This window comes from Ovis aries, chromosome 16, assembly GCF_016772045.2.
Source record: "Ovis aries strain OAR_USU_Benz2616 breed Rambouillet chromosome 16, ARS-UI_Ramb_v3.0, whole genome shotgun sequence".
Taxonomy (NCBI): Eukaryota; Metazoa; Chordata; class Mammalia; order Artiodactyla; family Bovidae; genus Ovis; species Ovis aries.
In genome coordinates this window covers 25,636,064-25,655,661 of record NC_056069.1, presented here as the reverse complement: position 1 = coordinate 25,655,661, position 19,598 = coordinate 25,636,064, and the positions used below count along the sequence as shown (strand labels likewise).

The 19,598-nt window shown below is 36.3% G+C and overlaps 1 protein-coding gene across 2 annotated transcripts in view; it reads left to right on the top strand.

Moving 5' to 3' along the window:
• The window catches only part of NDUFS4 (NADH:ubiquinone oxidoreductase subunit S4), a 113,403-nt gene that overhangs the window by 41,821 nt on the left and 51,984 nt on the right, over positions 1 to 19,598 (top strand). For both annotated transcript variants that reach the window (XR_009596775.1, XM_004016997.6), the window contains exon 2: positions 15,826 to 15,904. Coding sequence is in view for 1 of the 2 variants with exons in the window: in XM_004016997.6 (XP_004017046.1) it covers positions 15,826 to 15,904 (79 nt within the window). In the remaining variant the exon portion in view is untranslated. The remainder of the gene's footprint in view (positions 1 to 15,825; positions 15,905 to 19,598) is intronic.

The following is a 19,598-nucleotide window of genomic DNA, read 5'->3' as shown; positions in this document are numbered from 1 at the left end:
ATATGGGCTCCCGTGGCTGTGGCTCCTGGGCTTAGTTGCCCGGTGTCATATGGGATCTTCCTGGACCAGGGATTGGACGCATGTCGTCTGTGTTGGCAGCCAGATTCTTAACCACTGGGCCACTAGAAAAGGCCCTCTTTGCCCGTTTTTTAATTGGGTTGTTTTCTTACTGTTGGAATTTTAAGACTTTTTATATTGTAAATAAAGTCCTTTATCAGATGTGTGTTTTGCAATTATTTTCTCCTACTTTGTGCTTTTCATTCTCTTAAAGTGTTTTTCACAAAGCAAAAGCTTTTAATTTTTATAAAGTCAAACTCATCTAGGTTTTTTTTTTTTCATGTGTGCTTTCATTACGGTGTCTAAACACTCAGCACCAACCCAAAGTCACCTAGACTTTTATGTTATGTTCTAGAAGTTTGATAGTTTTGTTTCTTACATTCAGAGCTATGATCTGTTTTTGAATTAATTTTTGTAAAAGGTGTAAGGTAAGGTGTAAGGTTTTTGTAAAAGGTATGTAGATTGATTCTTTTGCAGGAGCTGTGTTCTAGTTCCTCATATTAAATAGATTATCTTTCTTCCCCTTGGATTTCCTTTGCTTCTTCCCCAAAGATCAGCTGACTCTATTAGCATGTTTGTGAGTAGTGTGTATCTGTGAGTAGTATATTCCCTGGCTGTCAGTTTTGTGTCTCTGATCTATTTGTCTGTTCTTTCGTCAGTGCCGCATTGTCTTAATTACTGATAGGTAGTGAGTCTGAAGTCAGTGTTGGTCCTCTGATTTTGTTATTGTTTAATAGTGTCATGCTATTTTGGATCTTTTGTCCTTCTATTTGAATTTGGAATCAGTTTGCTGATATCCACAAAATAACTTTTTGGAATCTTGATTTGGATGTGATGGTCTATAGAATAACTTGGGGAGGGCTGGCACCTTAACAGTATTAATTCAGGAAGAGCATGGGTGAACATGGAATAGCCCCTTCATTTTGTTAGATGTTTGTGATTTCCTTCATCAGGGTTTTCTAGTATTCTTCATATAGATGCTTTCTTAGACTTACTCCTAAATATTATTTATTTTTTGGTGATAATGTAAATGATACTGTATGTTTTGCTGGTTATATGGTGGGTGTATCAATCTACATTCCCACCAGCAGTGTTCCCTGTTCTCCACACCCTCTCCAGAACTCATTGCTTGTAGATTTTTTGATGATGGTCATTCTTATTGGTGTAAGTTATTTCTCTCATAATGACTGATGTTGAGCATCGTTTTATGTGTTTGTTGTCCACCTACATGTATTCTTTAGAGAAATGTCTATTTAGGTCTTTTGCCTGTTTAGATCTTGTGTCATTTGTTGATTGGGTTGTTTTTTTGATATTGAGGTACAGGAGCTTTTGTATATTTTGGAGATTAATTCTTATGCTGGTTGCTTCATTTGCAAATGCTTTCTTTCACATTCTCAGGGTTGTCTTTTCACCTGGTTTATGGTTTCATTTAGTGGGCAAAAGCTTTTGAGTGTAAATAGGTTTCATTGGTTAAATTTTGGGTTTTATTTTCATTACTCTAGGACATGAGTCAAAAACGATCTTGCTGAGATTTATGTCAAAGAGTGTTCTGCCTGTTTTCATCTGAGAGTTTTATAAAGTCTAGCCTTACATTTAGGTCTTTAATGCATTTTGAGGTTTCGGGGTTTTTTTGTATATGGCATTAGGGGGTGTTGTAGTTTCACCCTTAAAGAGATTTTCTAGCAGCACATATTGGGAAAAAATGTCTGCACTCTATATTCTTGCCTCCTTTGTCATAGATTAGGAGTTCATAGGTGCATGGGTATATCACTGGGCTTTCTATTCTGATTCATTGATCTATATTTCTTTTTTTTGTTCCAGTACCATAGTGTTTTGATGATTGTAGGTTTTTAGTATAGTCTGAAGTCAGGGACCCTGATTCTTCCAGCTCCGTTTTTCTTTTTTAAGATTGCTTTGGCTGTTTGAGCCACCAAGGAATCCCCTTTTTAACATATTGTTGGATTCAGTTTGCTGGTATTTTGTTGATGACTTTCTGCGTCTATGTTCATTGGTGATATTGTCCTGTAATTTTCTTTTTTTGTGATACTTTGGTTTTGGTATCAGAGTAATGGTGGTTTAATAGAATGAGCTTAGGAATATTCCTCCCTCTAATTTTTTAGATGAGTTTGAAAAGTTTAGCTCTTACTTAAATGTTGGATAGAATTCACCTGTGAAGCCATCTGGTCCTGGACTTTTGTTTTTTGGAATAGTTATTAAAACCAGAGTTTCAGTTTCATTACTGGTCATTGCTCTGTTCATATTTTGTATTTCTCCATGGTTCAGTCTTAGAAGGTTATACTTTTTTAAGAATTTGTCTATTTTTGCCAGATTGTCCAATTCAGTGGCATATAGTTGCTTGTGATAGTCTGTTATGATCCTTTGTGTTTCTGCATTGTCCACTGTAATTTCTCCTTTTCCATTTCTAATTTTATTGATTTGAATCCTCTACCTTTTTTCCTTGAGGGAAGCTAAACGTTTATCTGGTGGCTCAGATGGTAAAGAATCCTCCTGCAACATAGGAGACCTGGGTTTGTTCCAAAGATTCCCCTGAAGATGGGAGCAGCTACCCACTCCAGTATTCTGGCCTGGAGAATTCCATGGACAGAGAAACCCAGTGTGCTACAGTCCATGGGTCACAAAGAGTTGGACATGACTGAGCAACTTTCACTTCACTTTGTTTATCTGGTTTATCTTCTCAAACAATGCATTTTTAGTTTCACTGATCTTTGCTATTGTTTTCTTCATTTCTATTTCATTTATTTCTCCTCTAATCTATATGATTTCTTTCCTTTAACTTTGGTTTTATTTGTTCTTTCTCTAGTTGCTTTCGGTGAAAAGTTAGGCTGTTTATTTGAGATTTTTCTTGTTTCTCGAGGAGGAATTTTATTGCTATAAATTTCCCTCTGAGATTTGCTTTTGCTATGTCTCATAGGTTTTGGGTTGTTGTGTTTTTATTGTCATTTGTTTCTAAGTATTTTTTAAATTTCTTCTTTGATTTCTTCACTGTGATGTCTTTGTTATGTAGTAACGTATTGTTTAGCCTCCATGTTTGTGTTTTTTACAGTTTTTTTTTTCCCCTGTAATTGATTTCTAACCTCATAGCATTGTGGTTGCAAAAGATGCTTGATAAGATTTCAGTTTTCATAAATTTACCAAGGCTTGGTTTATGACCCAAAATGTGATCTGTCATAGAGAATGTTCCATGTACACTTGAGCAAAAGTGTATTTTGCCTTTTTTGGATGGAATGTCCTATAAATGTTAAGTCTATCTAGTTTGACGTGTCATTTAAGGGCTGCATTTCCTTATCAAGTTTCTGTTTGGATAATCTATCTATTGGTACAAGAGTAGTGTTAGAGTGAAGTGAAGTGAAGTCGCTCAATCGTGTCCGACTCTTTGCGACCCCCTAGATTGTAGCCTGTCAGGCTCCTCCATCCATGGGATTTTCCAGGCAAGAGTGCTGGAGTGGATTGCCATTTCCTTCTCCAGGGGATCTTCCTGACCCAGGAATTGAACCCAGGTCTTCCTCATTGCAGGCAGACGCTTTACTGTCTGAGCCAGAGTACCCTACTGTTATTGTGTTATTGCTGATTCTTCCTTTCATGTCTGGTAGCATTTGCCTTATACACTGAAGTGTTCCTGTGTTGGGCACATAAATATTTATGATTAATATCTTCTTGAAATGATCCTTAAATCATTATTTAGTATCCTTCATTGTCTCTTGAAATAGTCTTTATTTTAAAGTCTATTTTGTCTGATATGAGTATTTCTACTCCAGCTTTCTTTTGATTTCTGTTTGCATAGAACATATTTTTCATCCCCTCACTTTCAGTCTATATGTCTTCTTAGATCTGAAGTGGGTCTCCTGTAGAGAGCAACTATACAAGCCTCATGTTTGTATCCATTCAGCCAGTCAGTGTTGTTTGGTTGGAATACTTAATGCATTTCCATTTAAGGTAATTATTGATAATGTGTGTTACCGTTACCATTTTCTTAATTTTGTTTTGAGTTTCTTTTTGTATGTTTTTTTCTTTCGTATGTCTGTCTTCTCGTGTTTCTCACCTAGAGAAGTTCTTGTAGCGTTTGTTGTAAAGCTGGTTTGGTAGTGCTGAATTCTCTTAGCTTTTGTTTGTCTGTAAAACTTTTGATTTCTCAGTTGAATTTGATTGAGATCCTTGCTGGGTAGAGTTATCTTGGTGGTTGGTTTTTCCCTATCATCACTTTAAATATATCCTGCCACTGCCTCTGGCCTGCAGAGTTTCTGCTGAAAAATCAGCTAATATATTTATGGGAATTCCCTCGGATATTATTTGTTGCTTTTCTCTTTCTGCTTTTAATATTTTTTTTTTTGAATTTAATTTTTGTTACTTGGACAAATATGTGTTGTGGTGTGTTTCTCCTTGGGTTTATTCTGTATGGAACTTTCTGTGCTACTTGGACTTGGGTGAGCTATTTCCTTTCCTATTCTCTTGTTATTCAGTAACTAAGTCATGTCTGACTCTTTCCAGCTTCATGAACTACAGCACGCCAGGCCTCCTTGTCCTTCACCATCTCCCTGAGTTTGCTCAGACTCATGTCCATTGAGTTAGTGATGCCATCCAACCATCTCATCCTCTGTCATCCCCTTCTCCTCCTGCCCTCAATCTTTGCCAGCATCAGGGTCTTTTCCAATGAGTCAGCTCTTCACATCTGGTGGCCTAAGTATTGTAGCTTCAGCTTCAGCATCATTTGTTCCAGTGCATGTTCAGGGTTGATTCTCGTTAAGATTGACAGGTTTGATCTCCTTGCATTCCAAGGGACTCTGAAGAGTCTTCTCCAGCACCCCAGTTTGAAAACATCAGTTCTTCTGCACTCAGCCTTCTTTATTGTCCAACTGTCACATTCGTACATGACTGCTGGTAACATGTTAGGGAAGTTTTCAACTATAATGTCTTCAAATATTTTCTCAAACCTTTTCTTTTTTTTCTCGTGGGACCTGTACAGTTTGACTGTTGGTACATTTCAGTCAGTTCAGTTCAGTTGCTCAGTCGTGTCCAACTTTTTGCGACCCCATGGACTGCAGCATGCCAGGCTTCCCTGTCCATCACCAACTCCTGAAGCTTGCTCAGACTCATGTCTGTCAAGTCAGTGATGCCATCCAACCATCTTATCCTTTGTCATCCCCTTCTCCTCCTACCTTCAGTCTTTGCCATCATCAGGGTCTTTTCAAATGAGTCAGTTCTTCTCATCAGGTGGCCAAAGTATTGGAGTTTCAGCTTCAGCATCAGTCCTTCCACTGAATATTCAGGACTGATTTCCTTTAGGATGGACTGGTTGGATCTCCTTACAGTCCAAGGGACTCTCAAGAGTCTTCTCTAAAACCAGTTCAAAAGCATCAATTCTTTGACGCTCAGCTTTCTTTATAGTCCAACTTTCACATCCATACATGACTACTGGAAAAACCATAGCTTTGACTAGATGGACCTTTGTTGCAAAGTAATGTCTCTGCTTTTTAATATGCTGTCTAGGTTTGTCAGAGCTTTTCTTCCAAGGAGCAAGCATCTTTTAATTTCGTGGCTACAGCCACTGTCTGCAGTGATTTAGGAGCCCAAGAAAATAAAGTCCATCACTGTTTCCATTGGTACATTTAATGTTGTCCTAAAAGTTTCTGAGACTGTCTTCATTTCTTTTTGTTCTTTATTCTGCTCCACAGCAGTTATTTTCATCATTTTATCTTCTAACTCACTTATCTGTTCTTCTTCCTCATTTATTCTGTTAGTGGTTCCGTCTAGTGTGCTTTCCACTTCAGTTGTGTTTCTCACTGATTGTTTTTTAGTTCTGCTAGGTCTTTGTTAAACATTACTTGTATCTTCTCGGTCTGTGCCTCCATTCTGAGTCTTTGAGTTATCTTTACTGTCATTACTGTGAATTATTTTCAGGTAGATTGCCTATTTTCTCTTCATTTATTTGATCTTGTGGGTTTTTACCTTGCTTCTTATCTGCAGCATATTTTTTTTTGTACCTTTTTTTTTTTTACTTACTTAGTTTATGATCTCCTTTCTATCCACTGCAGGCTCCTTTACACTTGCTTCTGTTGTTTGGCCCTTGGTTGGTGAGGTTGGTCCAGGGGATTGTGTAGGCTTCCTGGTGGGAGGGACAGTAATCTACACTCTGGTGGGTGATGCGGAGTGTTTACCTTCTTAGGGGAAGGACTGTGTCAGGTGGTATGGTTTGAGGTGTCTGTGAGCTTAGTATGGCTATAGGCGTCCTCTCTTGATGAGAATGGCTGTGTTACTGTCTTGCTGGTTGTCTGGTACGAGGTGTCCAGCACTCGTGCCCGCAGGCAGTTGGGTGTACCCGGGTCTTAGTGTTGAGACGGTTACCTGCCCTGGGGATATAAGAGGAGAAGCCTTCTGCAGGGACTGTTTCAAGGTGTTTCACGTCCACAAGTTCAGAGCTACGATTGGGAGGAACAGCCAATCATTCACGTAAGAAGGTTCTTCAGACATGAGCTGCGGGCTTTGGTCCAGTCCACACCATAGCAGGTCTTTGAGGGCCCGAATGGAGAGTCTGACAGAAATGTGTGCTTTGTGATAGAGGCTGTTGTTTAAGTTCATGTTGCTGTGGGAACAGCCTGTGGCCCAAACCCAGAGTATAGAACAAAGCCCCAGTGGAAATGCCTGAGGTTTATATTCATTGCTCTCTTCTATAGTTTCTTATAGCGGAAACTTAGGTGGTTGAATTTTTCTTTTTTTCTAATATATACATTCAGTGTTATAAATTTCTAAACACTGCATTTGGTGTATCCCACAACATTTTGAAATGTATTTTCATTTTGTTCAAAATACTTAAAAATTTCTCTTGAGAATTCCTCTTTTGACCTTTAAGTTATTTAGAAGTATGTTGTTTAGTCTTCAAATACAATTACCTCTTGAGTATCATGGGGGTTAGGGTTGCTTCTCTGTGAATTTGAAAATTCATGTATAATTTTGACTCCCTCCAAACTTAATATCTTACAAATAGCATACTGTTGGCCAAAAGCCTTACTGATAACATGAATAGTTGATTAAGTTATTTTGTATGTTGTATATATTATATACTATATCCTTACAATAAAGTAAGCTAGAGAAAAGAAAATGTTGAGGAAGTCATAAGGAAGGGAAAATGCATTTATAGTACATGTATGTACTTTAAAAAAATCTATGTGTAAGTGGACCTGTGCAGCTCAAATGCATGTTGTTAGAGGGTCAACTGTAATTAGGGATTTTTCTATTTTTCTGTTACTGATTTCTAGTTTAATTTCATTTTTAACTGAGCATATACATGGAGTGGTTTTTTTTGTTTTGTTGTGTTAATGTGTATTATGGCCAAGAAGGTGGTCTGTCTTTGTGACTGTTCCATGTATATTCCATGTATATATATTAATGTATATTCTTCTGTTGTTGGATGAAGCATTCCATAAATGTCCATTAAATTCCGTTGATTGAATGGGCTTTTCAGTTCAACTGTATCCTTACTGATATTCTGCCTAGTGGCTCTGTCAAATTACTATTGAAAGAGTATTGAAGTCTCCAGCTATACTAATAGATTTCTTTGTTTCTCCTCACAGTTCTTTTAGTTTTTTCCTCACATATTTTGACATGCTCTAAAGGTGGCATATACACCTGTAGAACTGTTAATGTTTTCTTGGAGAATTGACTCCTTTATCATGATATAACGCCCTTCTTTATTTGTGATAATGTTCTTTTTGCTGAAATTTGCTTAGAGATTAATAAAGCTACAGAAGTAAGCTTTGATTTCTGTAAGCATGGTGTGTCTTTCTCCATCTCTTTTCTTTTTTGTTGTTGTTCATTTCTTTACTTTTAATGTCTGTGTCTATATTTAAAATGGGGTTCTTTCAGGAAACATCACTGGGTCCTGGGTTTTTATTTTCATTACTTGACACATTTTCTCTTCCCGTTGGTATAGTCTATTCACATTTAACACATTGACTGGGGCATTATTGCAGAAACTAATGCCTGTGGCAGGTGATTTATTATGTAAGTGAATACTGAAACATCTCTGGTTAGTAATGCTGAGGTAACAAAAGACATATTAATATGTCTCTGGTCAATAAGTTGTTAAGGTGATAGCAACATAGTTGGCATTAATGTCTACTGTGTTCATACCCTATGCTTTATTCCTCTAATTTTGGGGGTGATTTTTTTCTTGATTCCTCTACTCTCTCTGTGTACTGTGCTTATTATCTCTGATTTTTCCTTGAATTTAGTCTGCAGCACCTTCTATTGTTCAGAAGTTACTTTGCTTTGTAGATATTCTACAGCTCATGGATAGCCTCTTTAAAAAATTAATTACTTGTTTTCGTCTGTGCGGGGTCTTTGCTGTGCATGGGCTTTCTCTAGTCGGGGCAGATGAGGTCTGCTCTTCATTGTAGAGCATGGTCTCACTGCAGTGGCTCCTCTCATTGCGGGACACAGGCTCCAGGTGTGGGCTCAGCGGCTGCACTGCACAGGCTCTGGAGCACAGGCTCTGGAGCGCAGGCTTAGTCACTGTGCACAGGCTTAGTTGCTCTGTGGCATGTGGGCCTTCCTGGACCAGGGATCAAATCCATGTCTTTTCATTGGCAGGTGGATTCTTAACCACTGGACCACCAAGAAAGTCCAGTGGATATTGTATTTTTTAAATTTTTAAAATTCTTATGTTTTATCCCAGTAATTTTGGAATTCCTTGGTATATAACTATTTTATAAGAGGATTTAAATATTTTTCTTCCATGGAAGGATAGCTGGTTGTCTCAGTATCATTTACTGAATATTCTAGCTTTTCACCACAGATTTGAAATTGCACTTTTATTATATAATAAATTTACAGATCTAAGTAATTTGTTTCTGTACTTTGAACTGTTTATTTGATCTGTATGTGTGTGCCTGTGCTAACACCAAGATATTTTAATTGCTATAGCCTGTTAATTGGTAAGGTGAATCCTGCCTTATACAGGCATACCTTATTTTATTGTGCTTCACAGATACAGTAATTGAAGGTTTGTGGAAACCCTGCATTGATCAAGTCTGTCAGCACCATTTCCCAACAGCATTCGGTCAGTTGTGTCTGTCACGTTTTGAGAATTCTCACTTTATTTCGAACTCTTTCATTATTGTTACCACCTTTTTTTTAAAACAGTGATCACTGATCCTTGATTTACTATTTCAGAACGATTGTGACTTGTTGAAGTCTCAGTTGATGCTTTGCATTTTTTAGCAATAAAGTATTTTAAAATTAAAGAACATTTTTTTAAAAAGATACAAAGCTATTGCACACTTACTAGATTATAGTATAGTATAAATATAACTATTATATGCTTCAGCAAACCAAAACATTTGTGACTTTCTTTATTGCTATATTTCCTTTATTGCAGTAGTTTGAAAGTAAACCTGCAACATCTCTGAAATATGCCTCTGATTGTTTTTCAAAGTTTTCTTGGCTGTTTTTGTGAATCATTTTTCCCTCATGAGAATCATCTAACTTTATAAAAATTCTGTTAGAAGTTTCATAATTATTATATTTAATTTGTAGATTAATAACTGACATCTTTATGGTAAACTAGCTTTCATTGTTTATAAGACATGCCATTGTTTATAAGTTACAGCAACTCAATTCCTTTCTTTAAGGCATTCCAAACCAGTAAAGTTTTTGCTTAATAACCCATATAGCTCAATGATTTGGCCTTTATAAATATGAACTTTTCATATATTCCTTGTATTTTGTAATATTATTACTGTCATTACCACAACATTTATATTTCTTATCCCCTTTGTTAAACTCATATATATTTATTTTGATATCCTGTTGGTATAGACTTAAGCATATTTCTTTCTCCTTTATGATTTCTATTATGCCCTTCAGGTTCTTTGATACTGCCCTCCAAAATTACCCTTGCTCACATTCTCCTCCTTATACTCTTCAGTTCCATTCCAAAGTTTGGTATGTGAGCATAATTACTCTTATCCCTCTTACACAGATCTTTTCTTAGTCCGTTGGATGAGTCTCAAAGAATTAGTTTAAGGTTTTAGCTTGGGTTGTACCCCCTGGCACAACAGCTGTTAGTTCCTGCTACAAGTTCTACCTGGCTCAGAAAAGCATAAGATATCTACTAGCAGGGTATTATAATTTTTACTTGATCAGCTGAACATTTTAAGATGATATTAATTGCTTAGGTGAAGATTGGACATTATTGGAATAAATTTAAACTAGAATTAAATAATTTATTTGTGCATATATTAGAAATTCTCTGTTGTTTCCACTGAATTTAGCCAAGTCTTTTGTAGATCTTTGCCTTTCCTTTTACTCTGCATATTTTCCCAGAATATTAAATGATCTCTTGACCTCTGGTGTTTATTTTTCCTGTTAATAATTAGGTCTTTCTTGCTTCTGTCAGGTGAGTGCAGTATGATGAAGACAGTTTAAATTTTCTCTGTAAGCTTGCTTAGGTGCTCAGTCATGTCTAACTCTGTGACCCTTTGTTGCCCACCAGGCTCCTCTGTCCTTGGGAATTTTCAGGCAAAAAGATTGCCTTTTAAAACAAACTAGAACTATGATATGTTCCACTTAATAGAATAACATAGACTCATCATTAGAAAAAGAGCAACCAGTCTTCATGTTATAAATATACAAAAATGAAATTGAGATGCAGAGGGGTTAAATGATTTGTTCATAGACACAACAATAAGTAGGAAAATCAGTTAGAAATAATATCTTATAATATCCATTTCCAGGATACCTCATTTTCTTTCAGGAAATTTATACAAAAAACTAAATAGAATTGATCGTATACTCTAATAATAATTGATAACATCACAGCTCTCATGGTTTATCCTTTGAGCTCAGAATTTAGATTAACACTTAAGAAACTTAGAAATGTAAACAGGTCAGTTAACAAAAGGCTCCCCTGGTGGCTCAGAGGATAAAGCGTCTGCCTGCAATGCAGGAGACTGGGGTTCCATCCCTGGGTCGGGAAGATCCCCTGGAGAAGGAAATGGCAACCCACTTCAGTATTCTTGCCTGGAGAATCCCAGGGACAGAGGAGCCCGGTGGGCTGCCGGGGTCGCAAAGAGTTGGACATGACTGAGCGACTTCACACATACACAGTTAACAAAAGAAATGGATAGATAGCAAGGCAAGTTCATGGAGCAAATTAAATTTCCAAGTTTCTCAAAAATAAGTACAATAGCAAAATAAAATTCCCATTTATTTACTAATCATTGCATATTAGTTATTTCTACATGTATACTTAACTTCCTAGTGTTATGATACATGGTCAACTAAAATATGATTATTAATATTTGACAGTTTTTGCTTTTTGATTTTGCTAATAATGCTGCTATGAATATTTGTGTACAAGTATCTATTTGAGTCTTTGTTTTCAATTATTTTGTGGATGTACCCATAAGTGGAATTGCTGGACCATATGTTAATACTGAGTTTCATTTTTCTAGAAACTGCCCTGCTGTTTTCCACAGCAACTGCATTTTACATTCTTACTAGCAGTGCACAAGAGTTCTTATTTCTCCATATTCTACCAATACTTATTATTTTTTTGGTAACTATCCTCATGAGTATGAGGGTTTCCCTGGTGACAACTCTAGGTTCGATCCTTTGGTTGGGAAGATCCTCTGGAGAAGGTAATGGCAACCCACTCTGGTGTTCTTGTCTTGTGAATTCAGTGGGCATTGAAACCTGGCAGGCTACAGTCCATGGGGTTGCAAAGAATTGCTTGCCACTGAGCGACTAATATTTTCACTAATGGTTATGACCTGTTAGAGTGCGTGAAGAAACTATGGACTGAGGTTCATAATATTGTACAGGAAGTGGTGATCAAAACCATCTCCAAGGAAAAGAAATGCAAAAAGGCAAAATGGTTGTCTGAGGAGGCCTTACAAATAGCTGAGAAAAGAAGAGAAGCAAAATGCAAACGAGAAAGGGAAAGATTTACCCATTTGAAGGCAGAGTTCCAAGGAATATCAAGTAGAGCTAAGAAAGCCTTCTTACGTGAACAGTGCAAAGAAATAGAGAAAGCAATAGAATGGGAAAGACTAGAGATCTCTTCAAGAAAATTAGAGATCCCAAGGAAATATTTCATGCAAAGATGGGCACAATAAAGGACAGAAACGGTATAGACCTAACAGAAGCAGAGGATATTAAGAAGAGGTGGCAAGAACACACAGAAGAACTATACAAAAAAGATCTTAATGACTTTGGATAACTACAATGGTGTGATCACTCACCTAGAGCCAGACACCCTGGAGTGTGAAGTCAAGTGGGCCTTAGGAAGCATCATTACAAAGAAAGCTAGTGGAAGTGATGGAATTCCAGCTGAGCTATTTCAAATCTTGAAAGTTGATGCTGTTAAAGTGATGCATTCAGTATGCCAGCAAATTTGGAAAACTCAGCAGTGGCCACAGAACTGGCAAAGGTCAGTTTTCATTCCAAACCCAAAGAAAGGCAATGCCAAAGAATGCTCAAACTACCACACAATTGCACTCATTTCACATGCCAGCAAGGTAATGCTCAAAGTCCTTCAAGCTAGGCTTCAACAGTATATAAACTGAGAACTTCCAAGTGTATAAGCTGGAATTAAAAAAGGCAGAGGAACCAGAGATCAAATTTCCAACATCTGTTGGATCATAGAAAAAGCAAGAAAGTTCCAGAAAAATGTCTACTTCTGCTTCATTGGCTATGCTAAAGCCATTGATTGTGTGGATCACAACAAACTGTGGAAAATTCTTAAAGAGAGAGGAATACCAAACCACCTTACCTGCCTCCTGAGAAACCTGTTATGCAGATCAAGAAGCAACAGTTAGAACTGGACATGGAATAGCAAACTGGTTCAAAATTGGGAAAGTGAAGTGGCTCAGTTGTGTCCAACTCTTTGCAACCCCATGGACTGTATCCTTCCAGGCTCCTCCATCCATGGGATTTTCCAGGCAAGAATACTAGAGTGGGTTGCCATTTACTTCTCCAGAGAATCTTCCTGACCCAGGGATTGAACCTGGGTCTCCCACGCTGCAGGCAGATTCTTTGCTGTCTGAGCCACCAGGGAAGCCCGATACATCAAGGCTGTATATTGTCACCCTGCTTATTTAACTTATATACAGAGTACATCATGTGAAATGTTGGGCTGAAGGAAGCACAATCTGGAATTAAGATTGCCAGGAGAAATATCAATAACCTCAGATATGCAGATGACACCACCCTAATGGCAGAAAGTGAAGAGGAGCTAAGGATCTTCTTGATGAAGGTGAAAGAGGAGAGTGGAAAAAGCTAGCTTAAAACTCAACATTCAAAAAACAAAGATTTTGGCATCCAGTCCTATCACTACATGGCAAATAGATGGGAAACAATGGAAATAGTGACAGACTTTGTTTTCTTGGGCTTCAAAATCACTGCACACAATAACTATAGCCATGAAATTAAAAGACACTTGCTCCTTGAAAGAAAAACTATGACAAAACCTAGATAGTGTATTAAAAAGCAGAGACATCACTTTGCCAAGAAAAGTCTGTCTAGTCAAAGCTATGGTTTTTCCAGTAGTCATGTAAAGATGTGAGAGTTGGATCATAAGGAAGGCTGAGCATTAAAGAATTGATGCTTTCAAACTGTGGTGTTGGAGAAGACTCTTGAGAGTCACTTGGACTGCAAGGAGATCAAACCAGTTAATCCTAAAGAAAATCCACTCTGAATATTCATTTGAAGGACTGATGCTGAAGTTGAAGCCCTAGTATTTTGGCCACCTGGCACAAAGTTTCAACTCACTGGAAAAGGCACTGATGCTGGGAACGATTGAAAGCAGGAGGAGATGGGGTCAACAGAAGATGAGTTGGTTGGATGGGATCACCAACTCAACGGACATGAGTTTGAGCAAATGTGGGAGATAGTGAAGGACAGGGAAGCCTTGCATGCTGCAGTCCATAGAGTCGCAGAGTCAGACACAACTTAGCGACTAAACAACATATCCTTAAAGTATATATACTTTAGAAGTTTTTAAAAATTTATTTTGTGTTTTGACTAATTTATAATAAGATTTTATCATACAACTTAAAATTCTTTAAATCAGTCAAATCTACTGCACAGTTTAAAATTGCACAGTTCATGGATTATAGTTTTAATCTGTCTAATTTGTACTATTTTGGCCTAATACTTCTGTTCATTAGAGGAATTATATAGTTTCATTTCCTTGTAATATAGCTACATTTTCTAATACTTCTAATATTTCAGGTTTTCCTGAGTACCCTTTTCATTGCCTTTTTTTTTTCTTGCATTATATGGATTTGGTTAAAAGTATTCAAAATGTGGTTATTGATCTTAGTGATTTCCAGAGTAAATAGATTTCAGAGGTGCTTAATTATACTCTGTTATATATTCTTTTTTGTGGATATATTTCTGAGCAGGGTATTTACATTGGTAATGAATGGTATTAATTTGGGAAAATAATGAACCTTTTTTAGAAAATATGTTCATGAAATAAAACCCTTTGTATTATGAGTCATCTTTATGTTGTTAGTAAGTAGATTTTTTTTTTCATAAAACCGTGTATCTATTGAAAATTAAACATTGGCGTGAAGTTTTGCATCAATTATTGTTATCAATATGTTGTATCTTAAAACAGTTGGACATGACTTAGTGGCTGAACAGCAACATCAAAATTATGATGGTGATTATATTACATTAAGTGAAAGAATTGAATTTGAATACTGTATATTCAGCTGGCTTGAGTCAATTGTATATATTAATTTACTTTCAAAAAAGAAATCTACATAGGATGGCTTAATATTTTGCAAAATTTAAAAAAGCTAAATTGTCACAATCATTGATGGCTATTACATTCATTGGTATAAACTACAATGTGTACATGAAATTTAGAAATCTGTTAGTAGTAGTAGTGTTAGTCGCTCAGTCGTGTCCAACTCTTTGTGATCACATGAACTGTAGCCCGCCAGGCTCCTCCGTCCATAGAATTTTCCAGGCAAGAATACTAGAGTGGGCTGCTATTTCCTCCTCCAGAGGATCTTCCCGACCCATGGATGGAATACGCATCTCTATATCTCCTGCATTGGTAGACAGGCTCGTTACCACTAGCGCCAGGCTTCTTTGGGTTGAGGGTGAGACCGTACTAATGTAAAAGAGTTAGATTCTGTCCTGATTTTTTGCTGGCTTAATGTTTCTATTTTAACTATTCAGATTTTCTTCAATCCTGTGAATGGGATCCATGATTAAAACAATAATATTAAATGATCATATAAATCATTCCTATTTAAACTACTTTTGATTTGAAATTAGAGCAAAGAAACTTTGTTAATCTTGTGTTAATTGCACAGCCTTTTCTTTATTCCACTAAGAATTTGATTGAGATATTTGTTTCTTTCTGATGGCATCCTTTAGGAATTGGCCTTCCAGAAGGGTTGATATAGCTCTGCATTTTTCCTCCTCATAATGACAAACTAGCCAGTGTACATTTATAGAGAGCAGAACAGTTCTTGTTACTGGGGGCCTTCTATGACTGAGAGCCTATAGACTGCCATAAAGTGCAGCCTTTTGTGAACTGTCTAGTGAGACTCTGCCAAAATCTCAGCAGACAGAACTAATTGTGGAGAAAAAGGATTTTTTGTGCCCTCTTTCTTTCTGTTCTTTTTGTTTTATAAGACTGATACTGTTAAAGTAGCTGGTTTATGTAAGATTTGTCTGCCTCTCTTTTCTTGTTGCATGGATCATTTTTTAACTTAAAGTCTCGCACTGCAGGTCGTTGAGCACTTCCACATGGAGGCTGGCACAGGACCAAACTCGAGACACGCAGCTCATAACAGTTGATGAAAAATTGGTAAGAATTTTCTGCTATACACTGCTAGGATTCTGCCTTCAGGGTTATTTTTGTACAACAGATTTTTCAGTATGGTGGTCAGGGTTCTTCTAGGATAGTGATTTCTTGACTGTATATAAATTTTAAGATAAAAGGATAATTTGTGTTAAGCATTTTACACAAATATTGTCATATACAAACATCAAATTAAAATTACAAAAGGCTTCCATTTTTGTGATGTTTATAAGTAGACACCAGAATTTTTTTTTTTTTTTGGTTTTGTAATGAATATACTATTTGTGATTTTCTCAGTTAAATTGTAAGACACACTAGTACCATCTAAAATTAAGTATACTGGGTTTTTCTGGAACCAATGATTGTTACTGTTACTGTGCGTATATATGTGTGTATATACTCATACACATCCTATTTCTGCGTTATGTATGAGTGATTACAACTACCAACAAATGAATAATGTTCTTCTGTTGATCAGTAGCAGATTAAATTTTGGTACTCACATAAAATTTTTCTGTGTTACTTCAGATGCAACTTGTTATTACGTTTCTGTCGTACAACAGTATACATTCTGTAAAAAGTTTCTAAGATGTCTAGTAAAAACATGCAATTGTATAGACATACTTTTCATTCTATATTTGGTTTACAGTGATCAGATATGTTGGTATGTTTCTTCGCTACTCTCCTTCCGATTGTACATTCTTTTGCAACTTCATTTTGAACCTGTAAACATAATTTAAATAATAGGTCATATTTAAGTTTTTATTTGCACCTTAAAGATATAAACAGATAAAAAATAGAGAAGTAAATGGACAGTTTGGAAGTCTGCTTATGCTTAAGACTGGTTGGTTTTGTCTTTAAATTCTCTCTTAGATCTCTGTACTGACCTTGCCATCGTTCTAGTTAAGGCTGGATTGCTGTGGTGTTTCTTAATTGATCTCCATAGATACTTTAATCTTCTTCTAATTCATTTTCCACAGGATGACCAGAATAGTCTTTTTAAAATGCTGGTTGTATCATCCTCTTGTCTAAAATCCTTTGGTGTTTCTTACTGACCTGAGAGTAAACATTAAAATCCTATCATGGCCTTTGAAGTCTTTTGTGATTTAACTCCTACATTTCTAAGTTTATCTTGTATCTCTGTCTTTTATATAACTGTGCTTCAGCCTCACCAAGCCTGGCCCTTGCTGTTCTTTACTGCTTTAGGGCATTGAGATTTCAGTTAATTATGCCTAGCTGCTTTTTACCAATTCACTAGCCCTTCATTCAAGTACCATCTACCTATTCATCAAATGTTAATCAAATATCACTTGCTGGGAATTCTCTGATGGTCCAGTAGTAAAGACTTCAAGCTTCCACTGCAGGGGAGCCCCGGGTTCCATCCATAGTTTGGAGAACTAAGATCTTGCACACTGTGAGGCATAGCAAAAAAACAAACAAAAACTCCCTAAATATCATTTGCTTAGTCAAGTATGAAAGCAATGAGGCAGATATGTGTGTGAGAGGAAGAGGATTTACACATGCCACGTGTTCATAAATTAATGAGGATACTATTATTTTACTTTTTCCATTGACTATCTCTTTAAAGCCTCAAGAGATTACTCTCTCATTCCGGTATTATGAGGTTTACTGTCTACAGTGAAGTTTCAAATTTTAGAGTTTGTCAGTAGCGTTTCTTACTAGTTCACAAAATGAGTAAGTCCAACAACAATCCATTGCTCTAAAAAGGTGCTGTGAATCATACCAGAGATATACAAACTGCTTTGAGTTTTGTGTTTTTAATGATATTCCCTAAAGTCAGTTGTATACTTTTTTTAATGAGTTTTGTTCTTCTTTTTAGATTTTCCCCAGCTTTGTTATGTTTTTCTTAAAGTATAGTGGTCAATATATTAGTATGATATTCCAGTTGAAATGAGTTGAAGTCTTATGTATAATTATTCATAGTTCTTGAATTGATACTTAACATGGAAAACTAAAACCCACAGGTAATTTTCAAACCAAAGTTTTACCCATTCATTTAGGTTTATATTAAAATGGAAGTGTTAAGTAATCAAATAGGTAATATAATGCCAGTAGGGGTTTTATGTCTTCTTGTTCCTACACACTATTGAGTGGCAAACATGATAAGTGGCAAAATGATAAGACTAGGGTCTGAAGAGTACCTCCGAAATACTGAGCAGTTGAAGTTGATTATGTTTGCATTTTGAACAAAAATGATTCTAAAAATATATATCATTAGTGATAAAAAAAAATTTCAAAATGTGAAGTAAATCCTCATGAGTGTCTTAAAAGATGTAGAAACAGCATTTTACTGTAACTGATACATAAGGTAAACCCATTTATTAACTTAATATACCATTTTTATTACTCAACACTACTATTGTATTTGTATCTGAAATTAGATAGAAGCTAGAATCTTAATTCGGAGGAGGCAATGGCAACCCACTCCAGTACTCTTGCCTGGAAAATCCCATGGACGGAGGAACCTGGTGGGCTGTAGTCCATGGGGTCGCTAAGAGTCGGATACGACTGAGCATCTTCACTTTCACTTTTCACTTTCATGCATTGGAGAAGGAAATGGCAACCCACTCCAGTGTTCTTGCCTGGAGAATCCCAGGGATGGGGGAGCCTTGTGGGATGCCATCTATGAGGTCTCACAGAGTCGGACACGACTGAAGCGACTTAGCAGCAGCAGCAGCAGAATCTTAATTGGAAGCTAAGGGAAATAGCCATTATTATGATTTCTATTGAATATTGTTACATGATATATTTTTTAAATTAATATAGGTGATGCTGTCTAAAGCCCAGTGATTAAGCATACAAACTAAACTTAGTTGGGGATCAATTTCAGTGGTTATTCTACTTTTACAAAATGGATCTTAGGAATTTAAAACCAAAGGATAACTTCAGGTGTTACCTAGTTTTGTTACTGCATCAGGTTTTTTTCATCTAAAAAATTATTTAACCTCTTATTCAAGAGAAATTTTACGTGAGAATTCAATTAATAATAAACGATGAAAGCTGAACTGTTAGAGGGTGAGGATTAAGTGCATGAGGGAAGAAGACCTGTCTTTCCTCAAGACATCCCCCTCTGGGGACTTCATAGAGGGAGAGTTGGAAAGGTAATTTGGACAGAACAGCTGATTCTCATTTCTTTTGATGCTGCTCTTTATGTTACTGATCAGTCATAATTATTAGAAGGCTTTTTCTTATTGAGAAAAATAGTCTTTAAATCAAGATAGAATAATTGTATATTGAAATGCAGGGGGGAAAAAAAACCATTTGTGCCTGTGCCATACTTAAAAATTAACTCAAAGCCCTAGATGTAAACTCATAGTCCAAAATGTAAAACTGAAAATTGTTAAACTTTTAGAACAAAATGTAGGAGAAAATCTTGGTAACTTTGGATTAGATAAATATTTTTTAGCTATAACACTGGAGCATAATTCATTTTTTTTTAAAAAATTATAGTTAGACTTCCCTCACAAATAAAATTTTCAAAGAAATTTGAAAGACATTGTTAAAAGAATGGAAATACAAGCCATAGTTTGGGAGAAAATATTTACAAAACACGTTTCTGATAAAGGAATTGTATCCAGAAAATAAAAACCACTTTAAATAATAAGATATTAACTCAAAAACAAGCAGGCAGTACCCAGAAGATATTGAGATGGGATATAAACACATGAAAAGATGCTTA